This window comes from Teleopsis dalmanni, chromosome X (genome assembly GCF_002237135.1).
Source record: "Teleopsis dalmanni isolate 2A chromosome X, ASM223713v2, whole genome shotgun sequence".
NCBI lineage: Eukaryota > Metazoa > Arthropoda > Insecta > Diptera > Diopsidae > Teleopsis > Teleopsis dalmanni.
In genome coordinates this window covers 34,676,195-34,701,459 of record NC_051848.1, presented here as the reverse complement: position 1 = coordinate 34,701,459, position 25,265 = coordinate 34,676,195, and the positions used below count along the sequence as shown (strand labels likewise).

The window sequence follows — 25,265 nt, the reverse complement described above, 5'->3', positions numbered from 1 at the left end:
CAACATCCAAGATTATTATAGATGAAATTCGTGATTGGTTCATTAGTTTTGCTAATAGAATATTGGACTTCAATCAAGCGAGCATGAACGAACAACCCTGTACTCGTTCCTTTTGAACTAGTAGCTGGCATGTGCTAGGAATAATCTCAAACAAAGCTCAGATATTGATGAATTATGTGCAATTTAAATATAATTCCTTTAATCGATTTCATTGAAACAAAAACAATATTAATTTTTATTTAACATAAATTTTATATTTAATTTTTTATGATTATAAAATTGTTATTTTAATGAAATTTTTTCAACAAAATTTTTCACTGTCCTTGTTTTCTAATTTATTCCTAAAATTACTGTAATTGTGTTTCAATATTCCTTAATCCATTTATTTGACTAACTTAAAAAGAAATTTTTGAAATTTCTCTTCAACTTAATGTAGAAAAATTCTGCATTGATTTTAATTTAGTGCAGATACATCCATGATATATATATGCATGTGTATATATATATGTTCAGTTTTTTTCTCTTTATAAAAGAAGAAAACATCAGATTAGATCAGTTCAAAGGAAACATGTGTGTAGGTAAATACATAAATATATATGCATATGTTATATGAATATTTGTGTATGTGTTATTAGTTATTTTATATAAGTATGTATATACATATATAATTATATATGCATTTATGACTATATATGCAGTTATATGTTTCTATATACGTTTTGTCTGCACATATATTAAGCTAATACAAAAACTATTTCATATGATTTTTAGCAGTACTTGTATTCCGTGCTCTCTCCTAAGCTCTCTTCAAGAAGCTTATAAATACATGCCATTGACCAAGAAGTCGGCTTCATACGAATATGGCGTCTTGCCGCCCAGTCGTCGTGCTCGTCGGCCAACAGTGCGCATACGACAACCGATTAGAATAGCTAATGCAGCAGTGATTAAGAGACCCAACGTAAGCGATAATACTGCTCCGCCAGGTCTTTCAGATTGCCCGTCGTGATCCCGAAATTCCATCATAAGATTTTCATGTATGATTTTGTATTGTTCATGTACTGGTAAGGAGGACGGAGCCACTATATGGGCTTTGTGAACTGGTGGCAACTGTTGCGGTTGTAGAATTGGTTGATGTTGTACAATTGATTGTTGTCCTTGCAATTGTTGTTGCTTTTCTAATGTCTGCTGCTGATGTTGTTGTTGCTCTAAAGCTAGCTCAATGGGATCCTTTGATTTTATTGTCTCTAAAATATCAGATGTTTTACCTGCCTGAAGTTTTTTGTGCTTGCGTTGTTTCTGTAAATAAGAAGAATTGTTGAAAGTTGTAGTCACAGAACAAGCATTTATATTCATTTATTAGAAGGAAAAAAAAATATAAAATGTAATTAATAGGTTTCGAACAGTAGTGAATTGTAACAACAAATTTTTTTTTATCGTAAAGTATGACATTCTCTGTATAATGTTCCTAGATTATGTTTTATACATGAGAAAGAATAATATAATGCCTGTAGATGTAGGCTGTTGGATGTAGAGGGTAAAAGTATGTGCCCTAATGGGGGCGTGAAGCGAAAACATAGCCTAGCATTCCCAATTACCAATCTCGACGACTCGTGGTGCATCCTGTTTTCATAAACAAGGCTCTGGCGACTGAGTACAGGCGGTATAACCTGAACACCTGTTGAAGAGAAAATGTTCCAATTCTTAAACACCAACACCAAAGCAGGTTTAGAGACTCAGCTGGCGATCCCAGCACCAAACTTGGGTGCATTGGACCAATGACCCGTGTACCTAAACTATTTGATTACTACCGAAATCACAAGATGTCGCCCATTTCTCTTCATAGAATCTACGGGAAGTAATATATGTAAATAATGCCTCCACAAAAGAATAGTATTGAAATTTAACTACTAATGGTATTGAACAATAACAATAAAATATATATAATTAACAATTTAACAATTAAAAAATAAATATAATTAATTAATTTAATTATTCTACAGCTAGCTTATTATTTCGTTCTAATATAACACAGCAAGTGAAGTTGTTAATCAACTTTTACTGCAAATTAATGAAAACTCTAAGTTCGAAAATACAAGTCAAGTACGGTTTTAGATTAGTTGGCTAATAAACACTGACTCTGAGCTTCAAATTTGGCAGGGCACGAGTTCAACCCTTGATAAATACGAATAGTTAATTATAAGAAATAACTCCAAGACCACTGATGATGGGTATTTGAATACTCGAAACAGTTGTATGGTCAGCCATTTCGTTCCATCTCTTATAAAATCTTGAGAACTACGGATGATATTATTATCTATTCATAACTTACATATAATACATTCAATAATAAGTGAATAGCGTCTCAAAATTCAACATGTCTCATTATTGTTTTAGGTAAAAGGTATACATAACATGTTAACAAATAATAACCTTTCTTGGGGGTTCTGTTGATTTTTCCTCATATTCTTCATATTCTTCTGCTTCGTTTGTTAGTATATTGCTTAAATCCCCTTTCTTCGTTTGAACAATAACATTTTCGACTGGAGTTTGATATGCAACTGATGTAGCTACCGGTGCTTTCACATTTCCATCGGTATCAGCAACTCCATTTGAAATTTCCGAGTTAACGACGGCTGCTGAGGCAGTTAGTGTTTGGGACGGTTCTAGTATTTGTTGCTGCTGTAGTTGTTGTTGTTGTTGTGTAATGACATCACTCAACATTTGTTGTTGTTGTTGTTGTTGCATCATTGGTTTTACTTGTGCTGATTGTATTACATGTGGTGCAGCCTGTTGTGGTGTATTTATAATGTAGGCTGGCCCTTGAGATTGTGGAATAACAATTGGTGACATTGGCGTAGCGACAGTTTGTTGCTGGTGTTGTTGTTGTTGTTGTTGCCAGTTAATACTTGATGGTAATATTATATGACCTGAAAGTAATATAAAATTATAAAAATAGATCAAAATTGTTAAGTAATTACACGAGTAAATGTGTTCAAAACATTTTTAGAATGAAATTATAGGTCTTACCTTGAGGAGTTAAGAGATTTTGTTGTGGGGCCATGTAAATTCCTCCATTTGTTGCTTCTTGTCCCTGTGGTACATAAACACCATTTCTTTGTAAAGAGTTTGAGGTATACATTGAATTCAAGTTTGGATTATTGTTGGAATAAGCAGACAGTATACCGGAGTTAGTCAAGTGCAGGCTATTGCTGTGTCTTAAATGATTATTGACATCTGTAGTATGAATGAAAAAATTGCTATCATATTATCATGGCTATTTATAAAGAAGTAAAAAACGAGTTGATGTAAAAAAAAAAAAAAGAATACAATAGATAAGAAATTACCATTATCATAGATACTTGGAGATTATAACGAATGTTCACATTTTCGATTACTAAGGTACTCTAATAAGTAGTCTACTATATTTAACTAAGGACCTTATCAATAGGTAAAGTTTGATCGGTTTAAAACCGATTCAGTTCAGAACTAGTTTATGGTCTAGGTTTATTTCTAGGCTTATTATAAAAAATAATAGTTTTTAAAATAAAAATATTGATTTGTGAAGTAAATGTAAAATTTTGGATATATACGTAATATACTGGGTTATTATCATTCAATATTCTATTATAGTTAATATGTGAATCATAAACCAAAAACTGTTTTGATCGATATTAAGAGAAAGCTTTTTGTTATCTGGGGCGAGTTATTTGGATAACCGAAATGGTATCGAAACGATTTTCTTTTATCGTCAATTTTAGCTCGGAGTATTGTCAGAAGTTGTAAGAATCCAAATTAGAAGATGATGCTTTTATTAATTAAGAATTAAATGAATGGCTTTCGATATTCCTGTGGAATTCATAAAATTCTGGTTTCCAATGTAAAACTCCTAAATAATATTTTGAATTTATCGTCTGACCATGTGTGGCTTGAATGCAATTCACTGTTTTGAGTCCCGACAATACTGAAGCGATCAGTATTGTCTGATTCCTTTAAGTTTCTCATGGGTTCTATGCAGTGCTCCAAAATTTTATTTTTAGTATGTATTGGCAATACCAGGTTTTATCGTTAGTTACAGTAGCTGACATGCAATCCGATTTCTCCGATTATTTCCGACCTTGTTGTTCGATTATTAAAACAAAATGGTATATAGACCTTCCGTTTGACAAAATTACAAAATTTTCCATTAAATTTTGATAGTTTGCATATTTCGGGTACTCAGTTTTCTCTTTGATGAAGAACTTCGAAGAACTTTTTTAACTTTCGCAATACTTTGTTCTTTGCTCGGTTCTTATTTTCAGGGTTCTCACGATTTTTATGAAGTAGGCCTTGAAATTCTCTTTGTTTTCATAAATATTTTTTAGTATTTCATGTATTCCTGGATCACTTTTAACCAATTCAGAATAGGATTTAATGGAAAGTTTTTTTTTGGACCATTTTATATCACAATGCATAAAAGATAATGTTAAAATGATGTGTCAAGTGGAATTGTTCAAATTTTGCCAGTTTGTAGACACAACGTTTATCTATCATCGTTCACTCATAGATGTAGCTACCATATATTTGAAACTGGACTTATTGAATCTGGAAACGTTTGGGTGTGTATTTGATTCATATCAGTTTAAAACCAAATTATGAATATGAATTAATACATTATCTAATAGATGATATTCATTCTTACCCGCGTTTATTGTGTCTGAGTTCTGATTTTCATTAACTATTTTTCTATTGATCCATGTTGCTGCGTCTTCCCGATTATGTATTAGAGGGGCAGTATTAATATGTGTTTCCCGTTGTTGTTGTTGTTGCTGCTGCTGTTGCTGTTGTTGTTGCTGCTGTTGCAATTGAAGTTGTTGTTGTTGTTGTTGTTGTTGTTGTTGGGTTCGTTGTTGCTGCTGTTGTTGTTGATGCATAAATTGCAGTTGTTGTTGTGGCGTTTGTTGCATAATGGAAGCTTGATATTGCAGCATTGATGAGGGCTTTTTGTATATAAAAAACTTTATAATTATTATTTTTAATTTAATATATAAAAATTAATAATAATAAGCAATTTAACAAACCTTCTGTACAACAGGATCTAATATATTATTGTTATTATTGGTAATAGTCGACGTGTCCAAATTTCCATTTGTCTGGGGAGCAGTATTTGTAGCAGGAATAGCTGCATTAACAGCTGAAGAAGATGAAGTAGCACCAGAGCACTGAAAATTTTAAAATTATTTTCAATATATTAATATATTAATTGATTGTAACATATATAGAATAAATATTACCTCTGGACCTTCATCACTGCCATCTTCACACTGTGGTATGCCATCGCACGCGTTATAGACAGCAATGCACTCACCGGAGTGACAGCTGAACTGAAATCGACCGCAGTTCGCTGTTATATTAGTGACTATAAATAATTTTAAATAAATGATATTTAAATAAAATAATAAATAAACTTCTTACGGACCTTTTTGTGTGTTGCTAATTTCATTTTGACTGTTACTTTGTGGTAATACTGCCACTATACTATTACTTCCAGCAGCAATATTATTTGTACCAACAGTATTACTTGTACCGATAGGGGAGCTTACCACGCCACCGTTTCCTGGTACGTTCTCAGAAGTTTTCTCCCGAGTTTCTTGTTTTACCTTTAAATTTGATAACTCCCATTCTTGTTGAGATATATTTGTTGTTGCAATATGTGGTAAAGTAGGGCGGGGAGTGGTGGTTTCTGGTATATGTCGAATAGTTGTCAATACTGCACTTGTATAATTGGCATGTCTTGTAAATTTGCAATGGAAATTTTCTGGTGGACCGCATTCAAAAAGATAACAGTAGCCGTCGTTCTTGTCTTCAAATATATAAACATCGCAAGAATCAGTTTCGCAGCATAATCGTTGACATTCTTCCATTGTGTCCAGTTCAAGACCTTGCAAATATTTACCACCAATTGCCTGCGATTCACCGGTCCGTATTATTGTGTTTTTATGAACATCAAATTGACCTATTGAAGGCGAAGAATCAGTTGTAGAATAAAATGAAATGCTTTAATTGACATAATTTAAGAAAAACTAAGAATCCAAATTAGGTACACAATATATCTTTAAAATGTAGATATTGACCGAGACGTTAACATTTCAATAACGTCACAGTTGGTGTGAAAATTAAACGACAAGAGGGAGGTCATTCTAAGCAGTTCCAGAGGCATGTAATCGAAGAAGTTAACAGGTTTCTTAAGATTATAGCCTTGGTCCGACGATTTCATCGGAAGAAGTCAAAAGGTTTTATTATGATTTAATTTAAAATTGGGGTTTTAAATATACGTGAAGGCGTCAACGACAAACTACTCGTTAATTTTCTTATAACTAGTTGTAGTATTAACTAATAAATGTAAAAACAAAAACCAAAAGAAAAAAAATAATATTTATATTTTAATATAAATATAAATTAAAATCAATTAATGCAATAATAAATAATTGATACTTTGTTAAATATGGATTTAAATGACGTTATTTTAAGTTTAATATACAATCATGCTTGGTTGTATGATTTTTATTGGAACCATTCGTATGTGGATTACTCTCATTTTTATGTGGATTATTCTCATTTGATTGAATTAACAAATCCTTATACTTGTCTAAATGACTGTTTGTTAATTTGAATTTAATGTAAATTTTGTTTGATTCCGTCATTTATGTTTAAAGTATATAAAAAAAATTCTCTAGTATTTTAGACAAAGCAAATACTGATGCAAGTAGAACAACATCTGGTTTAAAGTTTATAATTCTATACTTATATAGAAATTTGAATTCTCATTTAGTTTAATTTACTGCACTTATAAATATAGATGTGAACGATGTACAATGGTTGATTTGAATTTAATATAATTTATACTTGATTGTGTGGTTTACATCAATTCTTTATGCTATAAACAATAATGCTTAGGCATTTTTTTTTATTTCTATTATAGAAATTGGACGTCGCATCGATGCTTGATTAAATGCTCTTCAACTTTATCAGTAACGAATATAAATATTATCATGCTCTATATGGAAAAGTAAAAGAAATGGGTTAACGTTTTGCGAAAAGTGTATTAAGTAGAGTTTAAATGAAAAAATATATTTCTTTCTATGTTTAACATTTTCTAATACTCTAACTTTGTTATTTTTTAAGCACCCTTCGTATGAAAATATTTATTTAGAAGCACATATGCTCTGCGGATTGCAAACATAAATTTATTAAGTTTCGGAAATTTCAATACTACTCCGTTTAGTGATATATAAATGAAATCTTAGTAAAAATATATGATGTTCTCAATCAGCAAACTACAAGTTAGTGTTTTCGTACCTAGTCATACGAGTATTAACAAATATAGTTATGTACCGAGCAGCGTATATACTATACACGTATAAACTTTACACTATATATTATATAGTGGCATCGATGCCAGAAGAATTACGATGGCATCGTTGCTGTATTTCACCTCAATATTTTTTAAAAATTTTAAGGTTTATATATAAATTCTTTGTACTTCTTTTTTATATAATATTAATTTAATCATCATTTTGAAATAAATATAATAAAAAAATAAATATATACACTTACGGACCTATTCTGTGCACTTGACAGATTTGTCAAATTCTTTAATAAAATTTTTGATTTTTATATAGCATTAAACTTTTTGATATTCTGGACACATCTTGTATAGAAAACTGTTCGAAATTGTTCGTAACTGTTCGTAAAAAATGCTTGTAAAGAGCATATATTTTAAGTTGTCCAAAGCATTTTTCATGCATTCAAATAACAATAAAAAATATGCTTGTAAAGAGCGTATATTTTAGTTAAGGATATTTGTCATGCATGCAATTAATAAAAAATGCTTAAAAAGAGCACATTTTCATAGTTGTCAACAGCATTTGTAGTATTGACAACTAACAAGGAAAAGAGCTTTTTGTTTATGTCACAGAATACCAAAACCTTTACAGCAGTCAATTTTGACAAGTGTCAATGTTTGACAAGTTTATAAAGTGCACAGAATAGGTCTGTTATTTTTCATATATATAAATGATTCTTTGTTGATACTTTTGGATGGTTTGTGGTAGCGATAACGATTCCCCTTCTTTTCACACCTTCCTTTACATCAAAAAACCATCACTGCAATGATGTTCTAAAGTATTTCTAGGTATCAAGAAAGCATCGTTGGAAATCAAAGATTTATCGCAAATCAAAGATTTACCGAACCAAGTTTACGGAGAGTCTACAAATCTCGACCTAGATACCCCGTTTACATACAGTTCCAATACTTATTCTCTAGAATAAAGCCTACTCTAAACCTAAGCGAAAATGTTGATTATACACATTCAGTGTGATAGTAATTATATTGTAATCACACACCATTATAAATTACAAAACATATATAATAAATATATAATAATTATAATATAATATGATAATAAATAAGTAATAATATATAGTGATAATAATATAATAGTAATAATACATATTATAATTAATAACTAAAATATAAGCCAGGATAACTGAGGTGAATTTAACCTTTAGATCAAATAACTGTAAGGTAAGCATAACGGTTATGAAGGTTGGTATATGAAGGTATGGCTTAGGTTAAAAATGAAGGTATAATACAAAATATGTTATATTATATTAGGATATATTGGAATAAATTAAATTGAATTAAAAAAATTAATTAAGATAATTAGATAAGTTTAATCACAAATAAATGCAAGAGTAAAAAAGAGTCAAAATAAGGTGGAGCAGTTGAGGATACATAAGGATAACATGAGGGTAAACCATAATTAAAAATATTTTCGTCGTTAAATAACTGCTTCGTATGTTATAAGAATTAAACCTTTTATTTTTTTTTGACATTAAAAAAAAAAAAAATTAAAAAACAGTTGATGCTCGTATCATCTGAATTACATTCTGAAGCATTGTTCGGGATATCAAAAATATATAATTTGTGTTTAAACAGCTGCTTCATATTTTGGGCGCAAAACTTTTTAAACAACCCACGTATAATTTTGACTTCATTTGCAAGAAATGAAAGAGCGGTGTGCTGGTTAGAGCTTCCCATAGGATGTACTTACCTAGGCATGATTCCAGGTCCATGCGTTTTGCTAAATGATGCGCATTAGCAGACTGAATTGAGTTGTCGTAATGCTGTCTTGTGTCTACTGCACCGATCCGCGACCAAAACAATGACCCAAATGCCGTGAGGGTCAACAGATTTGCTGCACGCATTGTATGGTCAGCATCGATAAGTAAAAACTTGGTAATCGTAATTAGGAACATAATTACAATAATTTTAGTAAGGCCACACATTATTGAAATTGTTGGCAACACCTTACTAGCAAGTGTGCTGTGCAGCAAAGACGGGGGGAGGGGGATGTATGTGTTTGTCTATCACAAAAAAGATAAATTACTTCGCTTCAAGCAAAAACTTCAGCTGTTAATCTGCACCAGCGTTTGATTTCCTTTTGTTTTGCTTATACTTTTGCCTTTGAGATAATTCCTTTAGCTGGGGTAGAAATGTTGGAGGTGGGTTTTGATATCTGTTCTTGGTCCAATGTAATTGTCACTGCTTTTCGCAATAATTTTAAAATAATTTTCAATTTCTTAATGTTAAAATTTTTACAAAATATGCCAAAAGCACTTAACACTTTATTAATTAATTAAAAATACTTTTTCTCTTATTAATTATTTGTATACAATTAATTTTTGTGATTAACTATTTCTGCTATTCAAAGTTATTTTTACTCGTTTGATGCACTTTTTTTCTAATTCACAAATTTTCATTTAAGTTTTGTTTTGTTTTTCCTTTCACAACAAAAAGCACTATTTTTACAATTATTGATTTTCCGTATGAACAACAACAACAGAGCATAAGACATATATTTTTTTTTTTTTTGATATTTAATATTGTATATAAGTGCTACAAATTTATATTATATATTGCAAATATGTATACTTATAACTTCAGTTATTTTAACAATTTTTTATAGTACAATTTTTTATATCTATATATATATATATACATATACATATATATATATATATATATATGTTTTAATTTAAATTTATTTATAATTTAATTCGATACAAAAAGTTATAAAATTTCTAAGGTCAAAAAAAATTCAATGTCTTTCCGTGTTTTTGGTATGGTTGAAATATCTGTTGTGTGCGAAATATGTACCAGTGGAACGTTGGAACATTGGAACATGATAAATGAAATATGGAACTTGAAACGTTCGCGTGCATATGAAAGCTTTTACTACTTGCAGTTTGGAAGTACAACGATTGGAAGTTAATCTGAGGATAGCAATAAAACGGTGTGTAGTAATAATAAGAAAAAAGCGGGAATTTGGAAAATGACGGTAAATAAGTAAATATGAAAGCTTTATCGCCTTAAAAACAAATCGAAAAAAATCGATATATTTAAAGCACATATGCAGCAGAACAGTGTCAGCTCGATAACTGTGCTATTTTGAAACTTGCGTTTCAGGTTTAGGTTAGGTTTATGTGATATGATTTAAATGATAAATGTTCAATGAAATGAAATGTTCTGATTAATACATTCAAAGAACATATATATGTAGCAGAACAGTGTTAGCTCGATAATTGTTTGAATTCTCATTAAGTTTCTCTAAACTTTTTTCCACTGACTTAACTAATACTTTGCTGTATATTTCGACGAGATAGTTCACTTCTCCCACTCAGTTCTGCTGTACAATCGCCGTTATCGTAATCCACTCTACAGAGTATATACCTAAGTAGTCCTAAGTAGTTTTAAGTAATATTCAACATCTTCCATAATTAACTTTTACTATATTTTTACACCTAGCTTAGATAAATTTTGCAACTACAAATACTAAGCTCCTTTTACCGTTTCTCCCTGATTACTAGAATGGGGTTGCCCAATCTTTCACAATCATTACTAAGAGATTGTTTCAGTCGGTTCAACTCTCACAGTGTGGCTTTTGATGCTCTCCACTTAATGCAAAGAAGAAGAAAAAGGCTCGAAAATTGCACTATCTTGAAACTTGTATTTCAGGTTGCTTAGGTTAGGTTAGTGTGAAGGTCTTACTTAATCGATACATTTAAAGAAAAACAGTATTAGCTTGGTAATTGTAATTCGTTGAAATTTGTTTCGTGCAATCCAGTTATTTTTTCTTACTCACTTATAGGCGTGAGTCGTTATTGGATGTGTTTAATAGCCTTTACAACCCAGCCCGATTAGTGGCTTGCTGCTGCCAGTTGATAGTGCACAGTTTCCCCATACCGTTGTACACCTAGTCCAATGCATATGTCCTTTACCAAACCAGTGAAGCCGCTGTATTTTTAATCGCTTATGTCAATGTCATCGTATAGCTCATCATTTCATCTAATTCAAAACTGTTAACGCGTAATGGATCACAGATCTTTTCAAAATCTATTTCTCTCAAATGCTCGTAAGGTCTACTCATCACTGTTGGTTATTGTCCAAACTTTTGCACCATACATCAGAAAAGATATAATAACAGACTTGTAGAGCATGATTTTTGTCTGTTAAGAGAAGGCTTTATTTATTAATTGCTTACTAAGCCGAAAGTAACATATGTTTTTAATAGTGCTTATTCATTGTATCTGTAGGCAGATATGATAAAAGACTTTTGGAATTTGATTTTTGTCTATTGAGAGAAGGCATTATTTATTATTTGCTTGCTTAGTCCAAAGTAACATATGTTTTCAAAAGTGCTTATTCATTGTATCTGCAGGCAGATATGATAAGAGACTTTTGGAGCTTGATTTTTGTCTGTTGAGAGAAGGCTTTATTTATCAATTGCTTACTAAGCCCATAGTAGCACCTGTTTTTATTAGTGCTTACAGATCTACAGATATAATGAATAATAGATAGATAAGAAACACCACAAAAACATTTATAAAAACCGGCCTGCGCATAGATAACGTTAGAAAGAACAGACATGACTTCGCCATTTAAGTCTATTTAAATCAACCTGTTAAGTCAACAAATTTGGGTGTGCCTTTAAATTTAAAGGATGACAATTCTGTTAGGTCGGTGGGCAAATGGAACTTTAAAGATATTCAATCCTTTTTTGGCCATTGTTGGTTACTGATATATAAGATGAAATATAGTCCCTTTATTTTCTGCAGAGTCACAGTGACTATAAAAGATATATGGATAGACCAAGTATAATTGCATTTCTTTTTTAGTACCATTTTTTGACCTGTTAGTACCGATACCGTAGTGCTTAGTAGCTTTTGCTTTAATCGGAGAAACTGACTTATACGTTTTTGTCAAAATTGGACCAATTAAGTTTTGTAGTTTGACAAGAATCTTTATAAAACCAGACTTTTTTTAACTATTGCTAACTATTGAATTCGGTGGGTGCAACCTCTTTAAACTCTTATTCTTCCTGTTTTTCGTTTATCCTTAGAAATTATTTAGTCATTAATTCTCAGTATAAGATGTATAATATTACATATAATATGTAAATAAAATTTTGATAAACTAACCAGTGAAAGAATATGTACTATAACCTTGCAAAAGTCTAGTATAGACGCACGGAAACACTAAGGGCCGATTTCACAGTCGTTACTTAAGTTTCGAAACTGTTCTAAGTCAATTTGATTAAGTCAATATTATAGCTTAAATTGGTCCTCATTGTCATTTATACTTTACATAAAGTTTTGTTTTTACAGCATCATATGGGTTATTCTTTTACAAATTGGACGGATTTTGGCTAAACGCGAAAGTAATTTATTTAATAAAGATATTTCAGAAAGCAATAACGTTCTGAAAAGTTTTATTTTTTGATGTAAAATTTAATGGTTAATTTAATTCAGAAATAAAAATCAAACATTTTTCCATCGCTTTTCTTGGAAAATTTATTTAATGGTGTTATGGTGCGTATGAGTGACATATACAACGCTTGATAAATTAATTTCTTTTAATTATTTCCAGAAACAATACCACACTGGAAATATTTATTTTTTAAGTACAAATTAATGATTAATACGAATCAAAAACAAAAAAAAAATTTTTTTTGAATTGTCTTTTTTTACTGAACAATCGTATGTATATGTTTGGTGTGTTATGGAATATAAATAAATTTTTTAGAAGTACTTCTAAGGATAATATCGTTTTGGGTTTTAATAGAATTTTATTTCTATTTTATATATTTTATTTATTTCTAATTATTTTTAAATATTATTTATTTTATTTTATTGGAGGTGATGAGGACACTTTTTGCCAAAATCCGCCCAATTTGTAAAAGATTGACCCATATGCGTTATTACTGGACGTTTAGTTGTTTATTTATTAAAATACACTCAGGAAGTAATAAATAAATGTTGGTGCTAAATTTCCAAACACTCTTATGATTTCGAGTATTTCGGACACCGTCGTCTATTCTGAATTAGTTTGTTCATATGCTATAGCTAAAGATAGTTATTCAAGATATTGGGTTTGTGTTAAAAAATTCACCTGAATCAAGTAATTAAATGAAAATTCCTATTACTTTGCTAGTCCTACATGTGTTATTTTGTATAATTTCACTATTTATAATTAGTCCTTTCTATCAAGTTGCTATTATTATAGAATATTTTTAATTATTTTTCTATTTTGTTTGAGAGTTTACAATCTGTTATCCACTAGTTTTATTAAGTTAAAGGAATTTAGACTATTGAGGCGCATTTATTCTTTATCTAATAATGCATTGTATGTTTTGATAATTCTTTATTTAAGTATACGAATAGAAAAAAAAAAAAAAAAAAATTCAAAGAACTTGATTAATTTTATACAAATTCCAATGAGTTTGTCAATCCTACTTTGACATAACCTCGACTGTTATAGTTCGTTTCGAAAGTTCTAGCTATGTTTTTCATGCTCTTCATATCATTTTGAGTAAAGGTTATATTAAGAATTTCGAGATACACAAGGACCATATGTAATACAGTAAAGAAGTCCTCGGCGATTAAATGAATGTAAGTATAGAGCATATAAATAATTGATCTAGTGGTGTTTTTATGTTCAGATGTAGATGATTTACCTGCAAACTAATATAACTAATGAATCCAGCTTTATATAAAACCACTATCTAAATCTAAGCATAATAGATTTTTGCTAGAAATATAACATAATTAAATGTAATTACAGTTTAATATAAATTGAACTCTGGCAAAGCCGATCTCAATACCCATCCAAATAAATAAATGTATTCTTCTACAGTCTAATTATTAATTCCAAAAATTCGTTAAGTCTAATCAATATTTAAACAAAGAACTTCAGGTTTCTATAGTAAAGTAATTATTCCTTAAAAATTATTTAAAGAAAAAATTAAATTTCTGTTTATCTTAATACTTTCCATTAAGTTTTTATATGATTCACATTGTATAATTGACGGTCGTGCAGGACTTGTAAAATCATGCTTTAAATGTATGGCTAGAAGCTTTAAGTATACCATAGTATTTTTGGGGATCAATTTAGGGACGCATTTTAGAGGCATTTTTTAGCAAGAACTTTCTTTCAAATTCAATTTGTTAAAGTCTTGACTATTTATTCTATATAACGAATCTAGAATTCGTTTGATAATGAATTTTGTCGTTCTTCCATGATTAAATATACGTAATGTTAATCGTCTACTGTAATAAATTAGGTCATACATATACATAAGTATAAATAATTATAGTTTTTATATATTAATGGTATATTTTCGTAGAAAAATTGTCAACAATTATAGATTAATGAAAATTTTCGACTATCCATGTAGTTATTTGTACTAGTATTAAATAAAATTCATTCAAGAGTTTTAAGTGTGAAGTATGCAATACAATCTATTTAAATACAGATTCATGCTATATATGTATTAAGTCACTTCGCTTTATATAATTCTCCAATTAAGATCTAGATGACATTCAAGATGTGACCATATTTTGAAAACATGTCTTACAAGCATCATATATACGGTTTTAAACTATACTAAGAGCAGTCCAATAATTTTTTTTAATATTTCGATGTTATAAATTGTTTTGTTCTTCTTATATTGTATATATGTATAGTGTGTGATTATATTGAATTAAATAAATGAACAATCCTAATAACCGGACAGACGGACTAATTATGATTAAACTAAGTTACATCGTCTACTGTGTTGCACTTGTTAAAGCTTTATTCGTATTTTGGTTTTACAAATTTAAAAAGCACTAATAACAGAGGGAAGAAAACAGCTTTTTTTCTGGAGGTTTTGTCGAGCCATTAGAATTTCTTGAACTTTTATATAATCATCACTTATATGAGTGTTACTATTGAAAGCGATCAAATTGGTCCTATGAGATTTAATCAATTAGTTTCAATCAGTGATTATAGAATATATACATAATTTTATTTATTATAACTATATATTTTACTGAAAAACATCAATGATTCAGATTTTGATTCTTGATTTTATATTACCTGAAAAATAGGGCTTTAAATAAAATTTATCTGAAAAAATATTGTTTATTAGAACTTCATTTAAAAGTTAATAATAATTTTAATATAAAACGTATTAATGTACTTACTAATGCTTTGAAAAATTTTTATTGGAAAAGGCATTAGTCTTCAGAAGTCGGTTGCAGCAAAATAGTGGTGTTCTGAAAAATTGAAAAATTTTGATAAATTGAAAAAGCCGAACAATTTTAAACAAAAACAATTTTTGGTACAACTTTCAAACCCATTAAATTATAATTATCAATAAGGCATCACATTAAAGGAAATTTTATAAATAGAAGACTAATGTAAGATTTTAGTAATTCGAATAGAAGGAATATTATGAAGTTATGTATTCTTTTGAGAAATTAGATCGCTTTTAATAGTAACACTCATATAAGTGATGATTATATAAAAGTTCAAGAAATCCTAATGGCTCGACAAAACCTCCAGAAAAAAAAGCTGTTTTCTTCCCTCTGTTATTAGTGCTTTTCAAATTTGTAAAACCAAAATACGAATAAAGCTTTAACAAGTGCAACACAGTAGACGATGTAACTTAGTTTAATCATAATTAGTCCGTCTGTCCGGTTATTAGGATTGTTCATTTATTTAATTCAATATAATCACACACTATACATATATACAATATAAGAAGAACAAAACAATTTATGACATCGAAATATTAAAAAAAATTATTGGACTCCTCTTAGTATAGTTTAAAACCGTATATATGATGCTTGCAACACATCTTCTCAAAATATGGTCACATCTTGAATGTCATCTAGACCTTAATTGGAGAATTATATAAGGCAAAGTGACTTAATATATAGCATAAATCTATATTTAAATAGATTGTATTGCATACTTAACACTTAAAAATCTTGGATGAATTTTATTTAATACTAACACAAATAACTACATGGATAGTCGAAAATATCCATTAATCTATAATTGTTGACAATTTTTCTACGAAAATATACCATAAATATATAAAAACTATAATTGCTTATACTTATGTATATGTATGACCTAATTTATTACAGTAGACGATTAACATTACGAATTCTACATTCGTTATATAGAATAAATAGTCAAGACTTTAACAAATACTGTAATTAAAAAATTAAATTTGAAGGAAAGTTCTTGCTAAAAATTGCCTCTAAAATGCGTCGCTAAATTGAACCCCAAAAATACTATGGTATACTTAAAGCTTCTATCCATACATTTGGTTGCAAATAATAGTGCACGTCACACTTAAAGCATGATTTGACAAGTCCTATAGGACCTACAAAATAAAGCATATAAAAATTTTATGGAGAGTATCAGAGTACACAGAAATTTGTTTTTTTTTTAAAGTAGTATCTTCTTTGTTTATATCTTTGTTTATATTGTATATATTTATATAGTATCATTCGATACAAAAAATTTTTACAAATCAATTAACGATATATAGTACAGAAAAGTACTAAGAAATCATATAATACAATATATATGGAACCGACTGGACTGGACTAAAAGAAGTTCGCTTAATTGGCTACAAAAAAATATTACAAAAGTAATTTTAGTTCCATAACTATATATATAATCATATCCTTACTCAACAGAATTTTCATTGAATTCTATGAATACGTAAGTCGCATGATGTACTTTCTAAAACAATATTGAAATTCTTTTTGTTTATAATATCGAGAACTACTGCACTAATTATATTCTTATTGTTGCCGAAAAGCCTTCCTCTCGAATTTTTTTTTTAATTGAAATGAAAAATATGGAGATGGACTTTCTTCAATTCATGAGAGCATAATGAAATTTTTTTTTTTTTTGTAGCGATTTAAGCTATAGCGTTATTATAATGTGGAAAATATAGTCGGAATTAGGATATCAGAAAATGATTTGATCAAATATTTTGAACGTAGTTAAGCTAGAAAAAATATATATATTGTTCAGGCATGAACATCAGTCTACTATTTTAACATAGCGTAATTAAGATATTGAATCAGGATCATAACAGAACAAACTCCGAGTCCAACATCGAGTTGAAATGCAATATGTGGTTTCATATATATAAACAATCAGATTAAAACTTCTTATTTTGATTAAATGAATAAAATCTATTGTTATTATTATTTATAATTTATTATGGTTTTTATTTTAAGACCACAATACATGTTCAGTAACATCTACTGAAGGTTTGATGATATTCAATACTATAAAAAATATTAAATCAATTTTAATTATAAGCTAGTGAATCCCCAAAGAAAACGATCATTCGTATCCGAGTCATTAAGAAAATTTTTTATATTTTCTTTGCAAAGAGTATTGTCTTAAAATATAGCATTCTCTGCACTTTTATGGCAGGACAACTAACAACTGCACTTTTATGGCTCCTTAAGCTTCATCTTGTCGTGCGAACGGATGAATGTACTCCTGTTAGAAAGATTTTTGATTCGGTACTCGTTGGTGAAGGATCCCCGCAGCTTTGGTAGAAGGACCAGAAGAACAATGATATGAAGATACTCGGTACTACCAACTGGCGACAGTAAGCCTTTAATTGGGCTGACTAGCGGAGGCTATTTGACGAAAATTAATGGAAATAAATTGCAGCATAATTTTTTTTTGCAGTGCACGTCTAACTTCTAATCTAAACTAAATAAATAATTAATTTTATATAACTATATTGTAATGTTATATATATATTATAACTGAAGTTCTTGTTTCACATATTTTTTTAAAAGTATGAACTCTGTAGTCCTTCACGCTAGGTTTTTTTTGATTTGACGACATTTAAAATATGTTTTATTGATAATTTAGTAATCCTTACATTAATTTTTTGCATATGATGACTGATTTTCAATCAAATGTCGTAAAATTTTATTCGTTCTTAGCTGCTCATATTATATTATTTTAATTTAATTTTTAATTTACAAGTAGATACAATCTTTAATATATTTGAAATATCATATAGTTGGCTTAATTAATCTAGCATGATATCTAAATTATTATAAATTAAGTTTAAGTGTTATACATTTTGTCTAAGAATTATACCATGTTCCCACTGCAGCTAAATCAATTTATCTTAATCTAATCAAGATTTCATCGTTTCCATTGACAAGAGAGCTTTTGATTGTTCAATTTTCAGTTGATATCCAACTGAAATGAATATTTTTTATTTTTTATTATCATATATTATAATATTGTATAATAATGGTAACAAATATATATTTGATATATATATTATATATTTTATTTAAAAACATATTAAAAAATTCTTACCTCTTGTTTGTTCGAATTCTTTGTTATTTGTTTATTATTTTATTTTTAACTAGGTTAAAAAGCACAAAAGCTTTTTGTATGATTTATCCAATTTCATTAGCGACCTAAAACACATAAACTGTTTTAACAGAGGCAATGGGAACACACTATGACCAGTCAAAAATGAAAACTTCACTAAAAAAAACTTGAGTAAACAAATTACACTAGATTTGAGTATCGAAAATGAAATTAATTCGTTGAACTTGTGTTTCCAAATAAAGCTGTAGTTTATAAGCTCATTCTAATTTAAGAAGCACGGTTAGTGCTTTGGTTAGTGGCACTAATTAAATAAAAAGTGACAAAAAACCTGCAACTTGAGCATTGAAAGTTTGTGCAGCCTTGGCTACTTGTGGATTAACATGTTTAATCATCGCTTCTCATTTGATGGGCACGAACACTGGCATTTGTAGTTTAAACAAAGTATATATGTACTATAAACTATACTTGACAATACTTGAAACAGCGTTGTTTGGTCAGCCAAAATTTTATTAAATTAACTAAAATTTTTGTCTTTGTCTTTTCTTTGCTATTCGAATCCGTCTAACTTTTGAATAGTTTCTTTTTGTCATAAAGAAGCTTCACACTCGGTTAGAAAAATTAACATAGAAATTACTTACTTTAGTAATGTTGTTAATAATGTTAAGAATTTTTTTAGTTCGACAACAGTCAGACTTTATATGTCCAGGGCTCTGTTAAATTATAAATATTTATAAAACGAAAGGATATTTACATGTAGCTTTATGTTAGACTGAACAGTCGCTGAATGAAGTTTTTCTGTAATCAATTCTGTTATCGTAAACTTGAACTTATTACCAAGTACTGTTAGCTAACATAATGTTAATGTTGATTCATAACACAATTGGCAGCAGTTGGTTGTGTGCTTTCATAATACTTTATACCAAATGCATTACAATTGCTAATGCGCATGATACAAAAAGATGTAATATAAATTATGTAGAAGCAGAGTATCTTTAATAATGGTTTTTGTTTAAAGGCTTCTCAAAATGTTAATGAAAATATCGTGACAATGGCAAAGCCTGAAGTTGCTATGCTCACACCGATAGCAGACAAAAAAAAACAAAAAAATTAAAATAATATAAATATAAAAAATATAGATAAATGTTGCTTACCAGTTCTTTGTTTGGATGCTTAAAGTTTGTAAGTAACTCACCATGCTTCATTATCACATTCGACTATGCGTATAAGTGTATATGTGTGTGTAGGTATGTGTTTATATGTATATCGTGCAGCATAAATGTGCATCTCATACAGAAACTTTGCCACGAGTTCACCCTCCCTTTTCGTAATTTGATGAGGAAATTAAGCAAAATTTATGCAAGCTAGAAATTTCACTAAGCACATGCAATCAGAATATGCAATACGTAGGGTGTCCAGACATGCAATAAAAAATCCACTTTAAAGTCAACCCCGCCGTATTTTACAACAGCGCAGACAACAACATTAAAAGCAGCCACAATGGCAGTGCCAGTGGCAGTAATAACAGTGCAGCAGCAGTAGCAGCAGCAGCAACAACAACAGCAGTAGCGGCAGCACAGTAGCAATTCAATGGGAACGGAATATGATGTACATATAAATTATTAGTGGGTTCAATGTGGTAAAGTATGTGCAGCACGTGAGGTTTATATGCAGAGTGCAGGTGGTGCGTTCGCGTTATGTTTTTTTTATGTTTTTACGTGGTAAAGGTAAAGGTGGTGGGGAGCAGAAGGGAGAGAGAGAAAGAGTTTAGGAATATGCGCTTAAAATGAGTTCGGTTAAGGTTTTCATTCAACTTAATTTTAATATTTTATTTATTTAAGTTTACTTTAAATGGAAATTCAAGTAAGTAAAAGTGACATAAAATTAAATTGAGGCTACCTTCCGAGGGTGGTGGGGCAGCGCATGCTAGACGCATAAAATGGAACTGCTCTTTCTGAAAGCTACTGCCAGTCGTGTCTCTAATAACTGCATACACTGTTTGTTTTTAATGTTAATGTACCTAGCTTTTATTATTTGCTAAAGCAGTGACCAGGTTAATTGCATTTTATGCGAATCAATTTCGCTGAAAAAAAAAATCTCAAATTAATTAAATATGTTTACACAAACAAGATAGGAAAATAAAATAATAATTTTAAAGTTATTTTGTAGCTTTAACAGCTATGAGAATAATAAATTTCACCAAATTTCACCAACAACAACACAGAAGTTATTGGCAATAGCAATCTTCATTCAAAATAATCCATTTGTCTGTGTATATTAGGTGTATTCGGCCGTTTCGAAGTGCCACAAAAAACAGCAAGTCTCTTACGAAAGTCTCTTATCAACTTATTAGCATTACTGTCGTAATCTGTCAAATACAATGTGTACTAACATAGATATTTTTTTGTCATGGAGCATCCAAATACAGCTATTATTGGAAATGTGATTTTTATGGGTTTTACAGTTTTACAGTTATTTAACTTTCACAGTTATTTTTTAAAATTCACCGAAAATATGAGACTGGAAAGAATGAATTAAATTTTAAATATTTTAATAGAAAATATGCCTATCCTATTTTCTTACTTACATTATTTTGCTTACTTACTTAGTTGACCATTACAGATGTGAGTCGTCCTTGGCTGCGGCAAGTAGTCTCAGCTAGCCAGCCCGATTAGTTGCTTGCTGATGACAGTTCTTAGTACTGAGCATCCCCAAATCGTTGCTCACCTGGTCCTGGTCTAGCGAAGATGCGGGCGTCCTCTATCGCGTTTTCCAACTGTGGGTACCGAATCAACACCTTTCTAGCCGGAACAATTTCTTCCATTCGCACGACATGACAAAGCCAGCAAATCCGCTGAATTTTTATGCGCTTAATTATGTCAACGTTACGGTATAGCTCATACAACCCATCGATGGGTCTAATTCGATATTCATCACCAGCGCGTAAGGGACCATAGATCTTCCGAAGAATTTTTCTCTCGAATGCTTCTAACGCCTTCTCAGCACTGTTGGTTATTGTCCAAGCTTCTGCACCATACAGCAGAGAAAGCATGTTAAGAATTTTGTAGAGCGTGATTATTCACATAATACAACATTATTTTGCTATATTATGTATTATAAAAATTAGTCATAATATTTAAAAAATCAACAATTATTGAAATATTTTTGGATTGGATATTATTAATATTGGATTATGTGATTTCGGTTTATCGTGTACGAATTAAAAATTTATTATTATATACAAAGTAAATATGGATACAAATTAAAACCACATCTAGTTTCGTGTTTATATATTCATTTTATAACATTATATCCAAAAATGATAACTACAGAATTATATGCGATTTTTTTTACTATCATGAAAATTTGAATTCTCATTAGGTTTAATTAACTACTTCGTCGAACATGGTTGTAAATTGTATACTATTTGTCCATTTGAATTTAATATAATTACTGTTTGATTGCGTGTTGTATGTTTAAAATATATAAAACCAAATTATATTTATTTTGAACGAAAAAAAAAATCATAAAATTTATTTATTTATTTTGTAATATAATATCCAGATATGATAATCTCTGGATATATCTGGATATATATAACGTAAAGTGTATAATAAAACTATTATGAAAAAATAGTGTTAATGACCTGATTTCTCAATTTGAGTTTAATGTGTTTTATGCTTAATTGAATGATATCAGTCGGATGTACTTATGTTTGCATTTATTATTATTACAAACGCATTAAAGATAGATATAATAAATGGAAGAAAATCTAATTCTTCCCTTTTTACTTATTTGCTATATAATATTATACGCAGTAATGGTAATTAGTAAGATGCATGAAATTTCTTTTACTAATCATATTTTAAATAATATGAGGCCATATAGTTCAAGAGGAGTTAACGGAACCTAGAAGAAGAAGATTTTAAATAATAGTCACTATTTAAACTTAATGGTTAAAAAAAAAATGACAAATAACTTAACGCTGTTTTAGCGAGGTTGAAATTTTAATAAAAAAAACAGTTCTTAAATTCAAATTATTTTTAGATCTATAGAGAATATTTTTCCTTAAACGGTAATGCAATGGATCAGTGGGCTTAAGTGGATTACATGGATATCTAACATAGCCGACATAATCTAACCTAACCTAGCTTGTCCTCCAATTTCCTTCATTTTGATTCCTCGATGTACATACATGAAAAGGCACACTTATAGAGATAAACTTCAATTCTTATCAAGTTTGATGTAAATGATTAAGCCGAAAAATGTGCTATGATTAAAATGGATTTCAAGTCGATTACATAGAACAATATGAAATAAAATAATACGTTCTTCACTTTAATCTTTATTTTATAATAAATCCATTTTATAATGAAATGAATATATTTACAATTTTCTTTCTATAAGGACTTACATCAGTTACATTAAATCTACAAATATAATTTCTTTCTTGCAACAGAAATGGCATTAAGTTAATGCTATTCCTTTCTTAAGCTAAATCTGAATTTTAAAATGAAGCCGTTTCAATATTCAAACTGGTATACAGTCTTCACCTCTTAAACTTTCTATCTTATTTTTTAGAATCAGAATTTGGCAACTAAGAAACTGACACTGTCGGAAAAAGATTATTCTCTTCTTCAGAAATTGGTCACAACATATGTATGGTCTTGCTCTTGTTATATTCTAAGCTACGCCCATGCCATGATCGAAATTTCAAATTAAAAAATTTTTGGTTAACTTCATTTATTATTATTATATTAATTTAATATTCAATAAATTATAAATATAAATCATTTATTATTTATAAATGAATGTTTATCATTTGAAATGTACTGTAGCTTAATATCTACTTCCATTTAAATCCGATATCGTTAAAAGCCATAACGCAATAAAGCAGTTCTAATTACATATTATTAAAAATTATTCAGCATAAAAAATACATAATAAACAAATCAATGATATATATTAACTGTTTCACATTATGTATTAAAATTCATGTGTTACATGCCATGTATTGTATTAAATAATATTTGTTATTTTTTCATTCCCATTATAAAAAAAAAAATTGTAGTCTATACTTCAATTAAATTTGACTTTGACAAATGGATAGGATCTAAACTCTTATTTGTATTTTTATATTAAAAAATTATTGTTCGTCTTCTGTCCTACGGCTTACCTCAATTTATACTAATTTTCGTCTAGAGAAACAATAAAAGTGCTATTATGAAGTAAGACTGAGGATGAGGTCTAAAAATATGTGATATATTGAATCATCATAGAATAAATATATTGAAAAAAATAAATAAAATTTATACAAGAGAAATAGAGAAAAATAATTCAAAATGAAATTTCTGTTTCAAATTTGTGAAAAGTTTTATAAACATTTAAGAAATGTACATTTATTGACAAAAATTTACGAGGTATCCAATTAACGAAGACTAATAATGCATATATGTACATCATTGTATATCATCGGCATACGGGTATGTAACTGAAACTGATGACCACATACAGACGTGACCAATAATGTCTGTACTACTGTAGAGAATATATGTTAAACAGATCTATATTTAGTTCATCCAATGCATCCGTATCGACCAAATCAGTCGAAATGTATTAAACTTTTCTAAAATAACTTTCATTAGAGTTACCAAATAGAGCTCTCCGACAAAATGCACTATAAGAATTTTTATTATAAAATTCTTTAAATTACAATTTTTATTTATTTCATTTCTATTCTATAATTTGAAAGCACTAGAAAGTGTCTCATTTTCGAATCATCATCCTCAGTCTTACTTCATAATAGCACTTTTATTGTTTCTCTTGACGAAAATTAGTATAAATTGAGGTAAACCGTAGGACAGAAGACGAGCAATATTATTTTAATATAAAAATATAAATAAGAGTTTAGATCCTATCCATTTGTCAAAGTCAAATTTAATTGAAGTATAGGCTACAATCTTTTTTTTTATAATGGGAATGAAAAAATAACAAATATTATTTAATACAATACATGGCATGTAACACATGACTTTTAATACATAATGTACAACTGTTAATATATATCATTGATTTGTTTATTATATATTTTTTATGCTGAATAATTTTTAATAATATGTAAAAAGAACTGCTATATCGCGTTATAGCTTTTAACGATATCAGATTTGAATGGAAACAGATATTAAGCCACAGTCCATTTAAAATGATAAACATTCATTTATAAATAATAAATTATTAACATTTATAATTTATTGAATCTTAAATTAATTTGATAATAATAAATGAAGTTAACCAAACATTTTTTAATTTGAAATTTCGATCATGGCATGGGCGTAACTTAGAATATAACAAGAATAAGACCATACATATGTTGTGACCAATTTCTGAAGAAGAGAATAATCTTTTTCCGACAGTGTCAGTCTCTTAGTTGCCAAATTCTGATTCTAAAAAATAAAATAGAAAGTTTAAGTGGTGAAGACTGTATACCAGATTGAATATTGAAACG

The 25,265-nt window shown here is 29.1% G+C and overlaps 1 protein-coding gene across 1 annotated transcript; it reads right to left on the bottom strand.

Annotated features, from left to right (window-relative positions):
• Positions 1-657: 657 nt before the first annotated feature.
• On the bottom strand, positions 658-9,617 carry LOC119662090 (putative uncharacterized protein DDB_G0271606). Its single transcript, XM_038071640.1, has 8 exons — positions 9,093-9,617; positions 5,456-5,992; positions 5,271-5,395; positions 5,058-5,198; positions 4,679-4,994; positions 3,028-3,234; positions 2,431-2,927; positions 658-1,296 (listed from the first exon to the last, which is right to left on the bottom strand). Exons 1-8 carry the CDS (start codon positions 9,244-9,246, stop codon positions 817-819), a joined length of 2,457 nt encoding a protein of 818 aa, XP_037927568.1. The 5' UTR covers positions 9,247-9,617; the 3' UTR covers positions 658-816.
• Between the last annotated feature and the right edge of the window lie 15,648 nt (positions 9,618-25,265).

What these genes read in the sequence shown, in the direction of transcription:
- LOC119662090 (XM_038071640.1), bottom strand. Translation starts at nt 9,246, where the DNA reads ATGCGTGCAGCAAATCTGTTGACCCTCACGGCATTTGGGTCATTGTTT. An exon ending in TAGATCCTGTTGTACAGAAG is followed by an intron (nt 4,995 to 5,057) that starts GTTTGTTAAATT and finishes ATAATTATAAAG; the next exon opens with TTTTTTATATACAAAAAGCC. An exon ending in AAATCTCTTAACTCCTCAAG is followed by an intron (nt 2,928 to 3,027) that starts GTAAGACCTATA and finishes TATTACTTTCAG; the next exon opens with GTCATATAATATTACCATCA.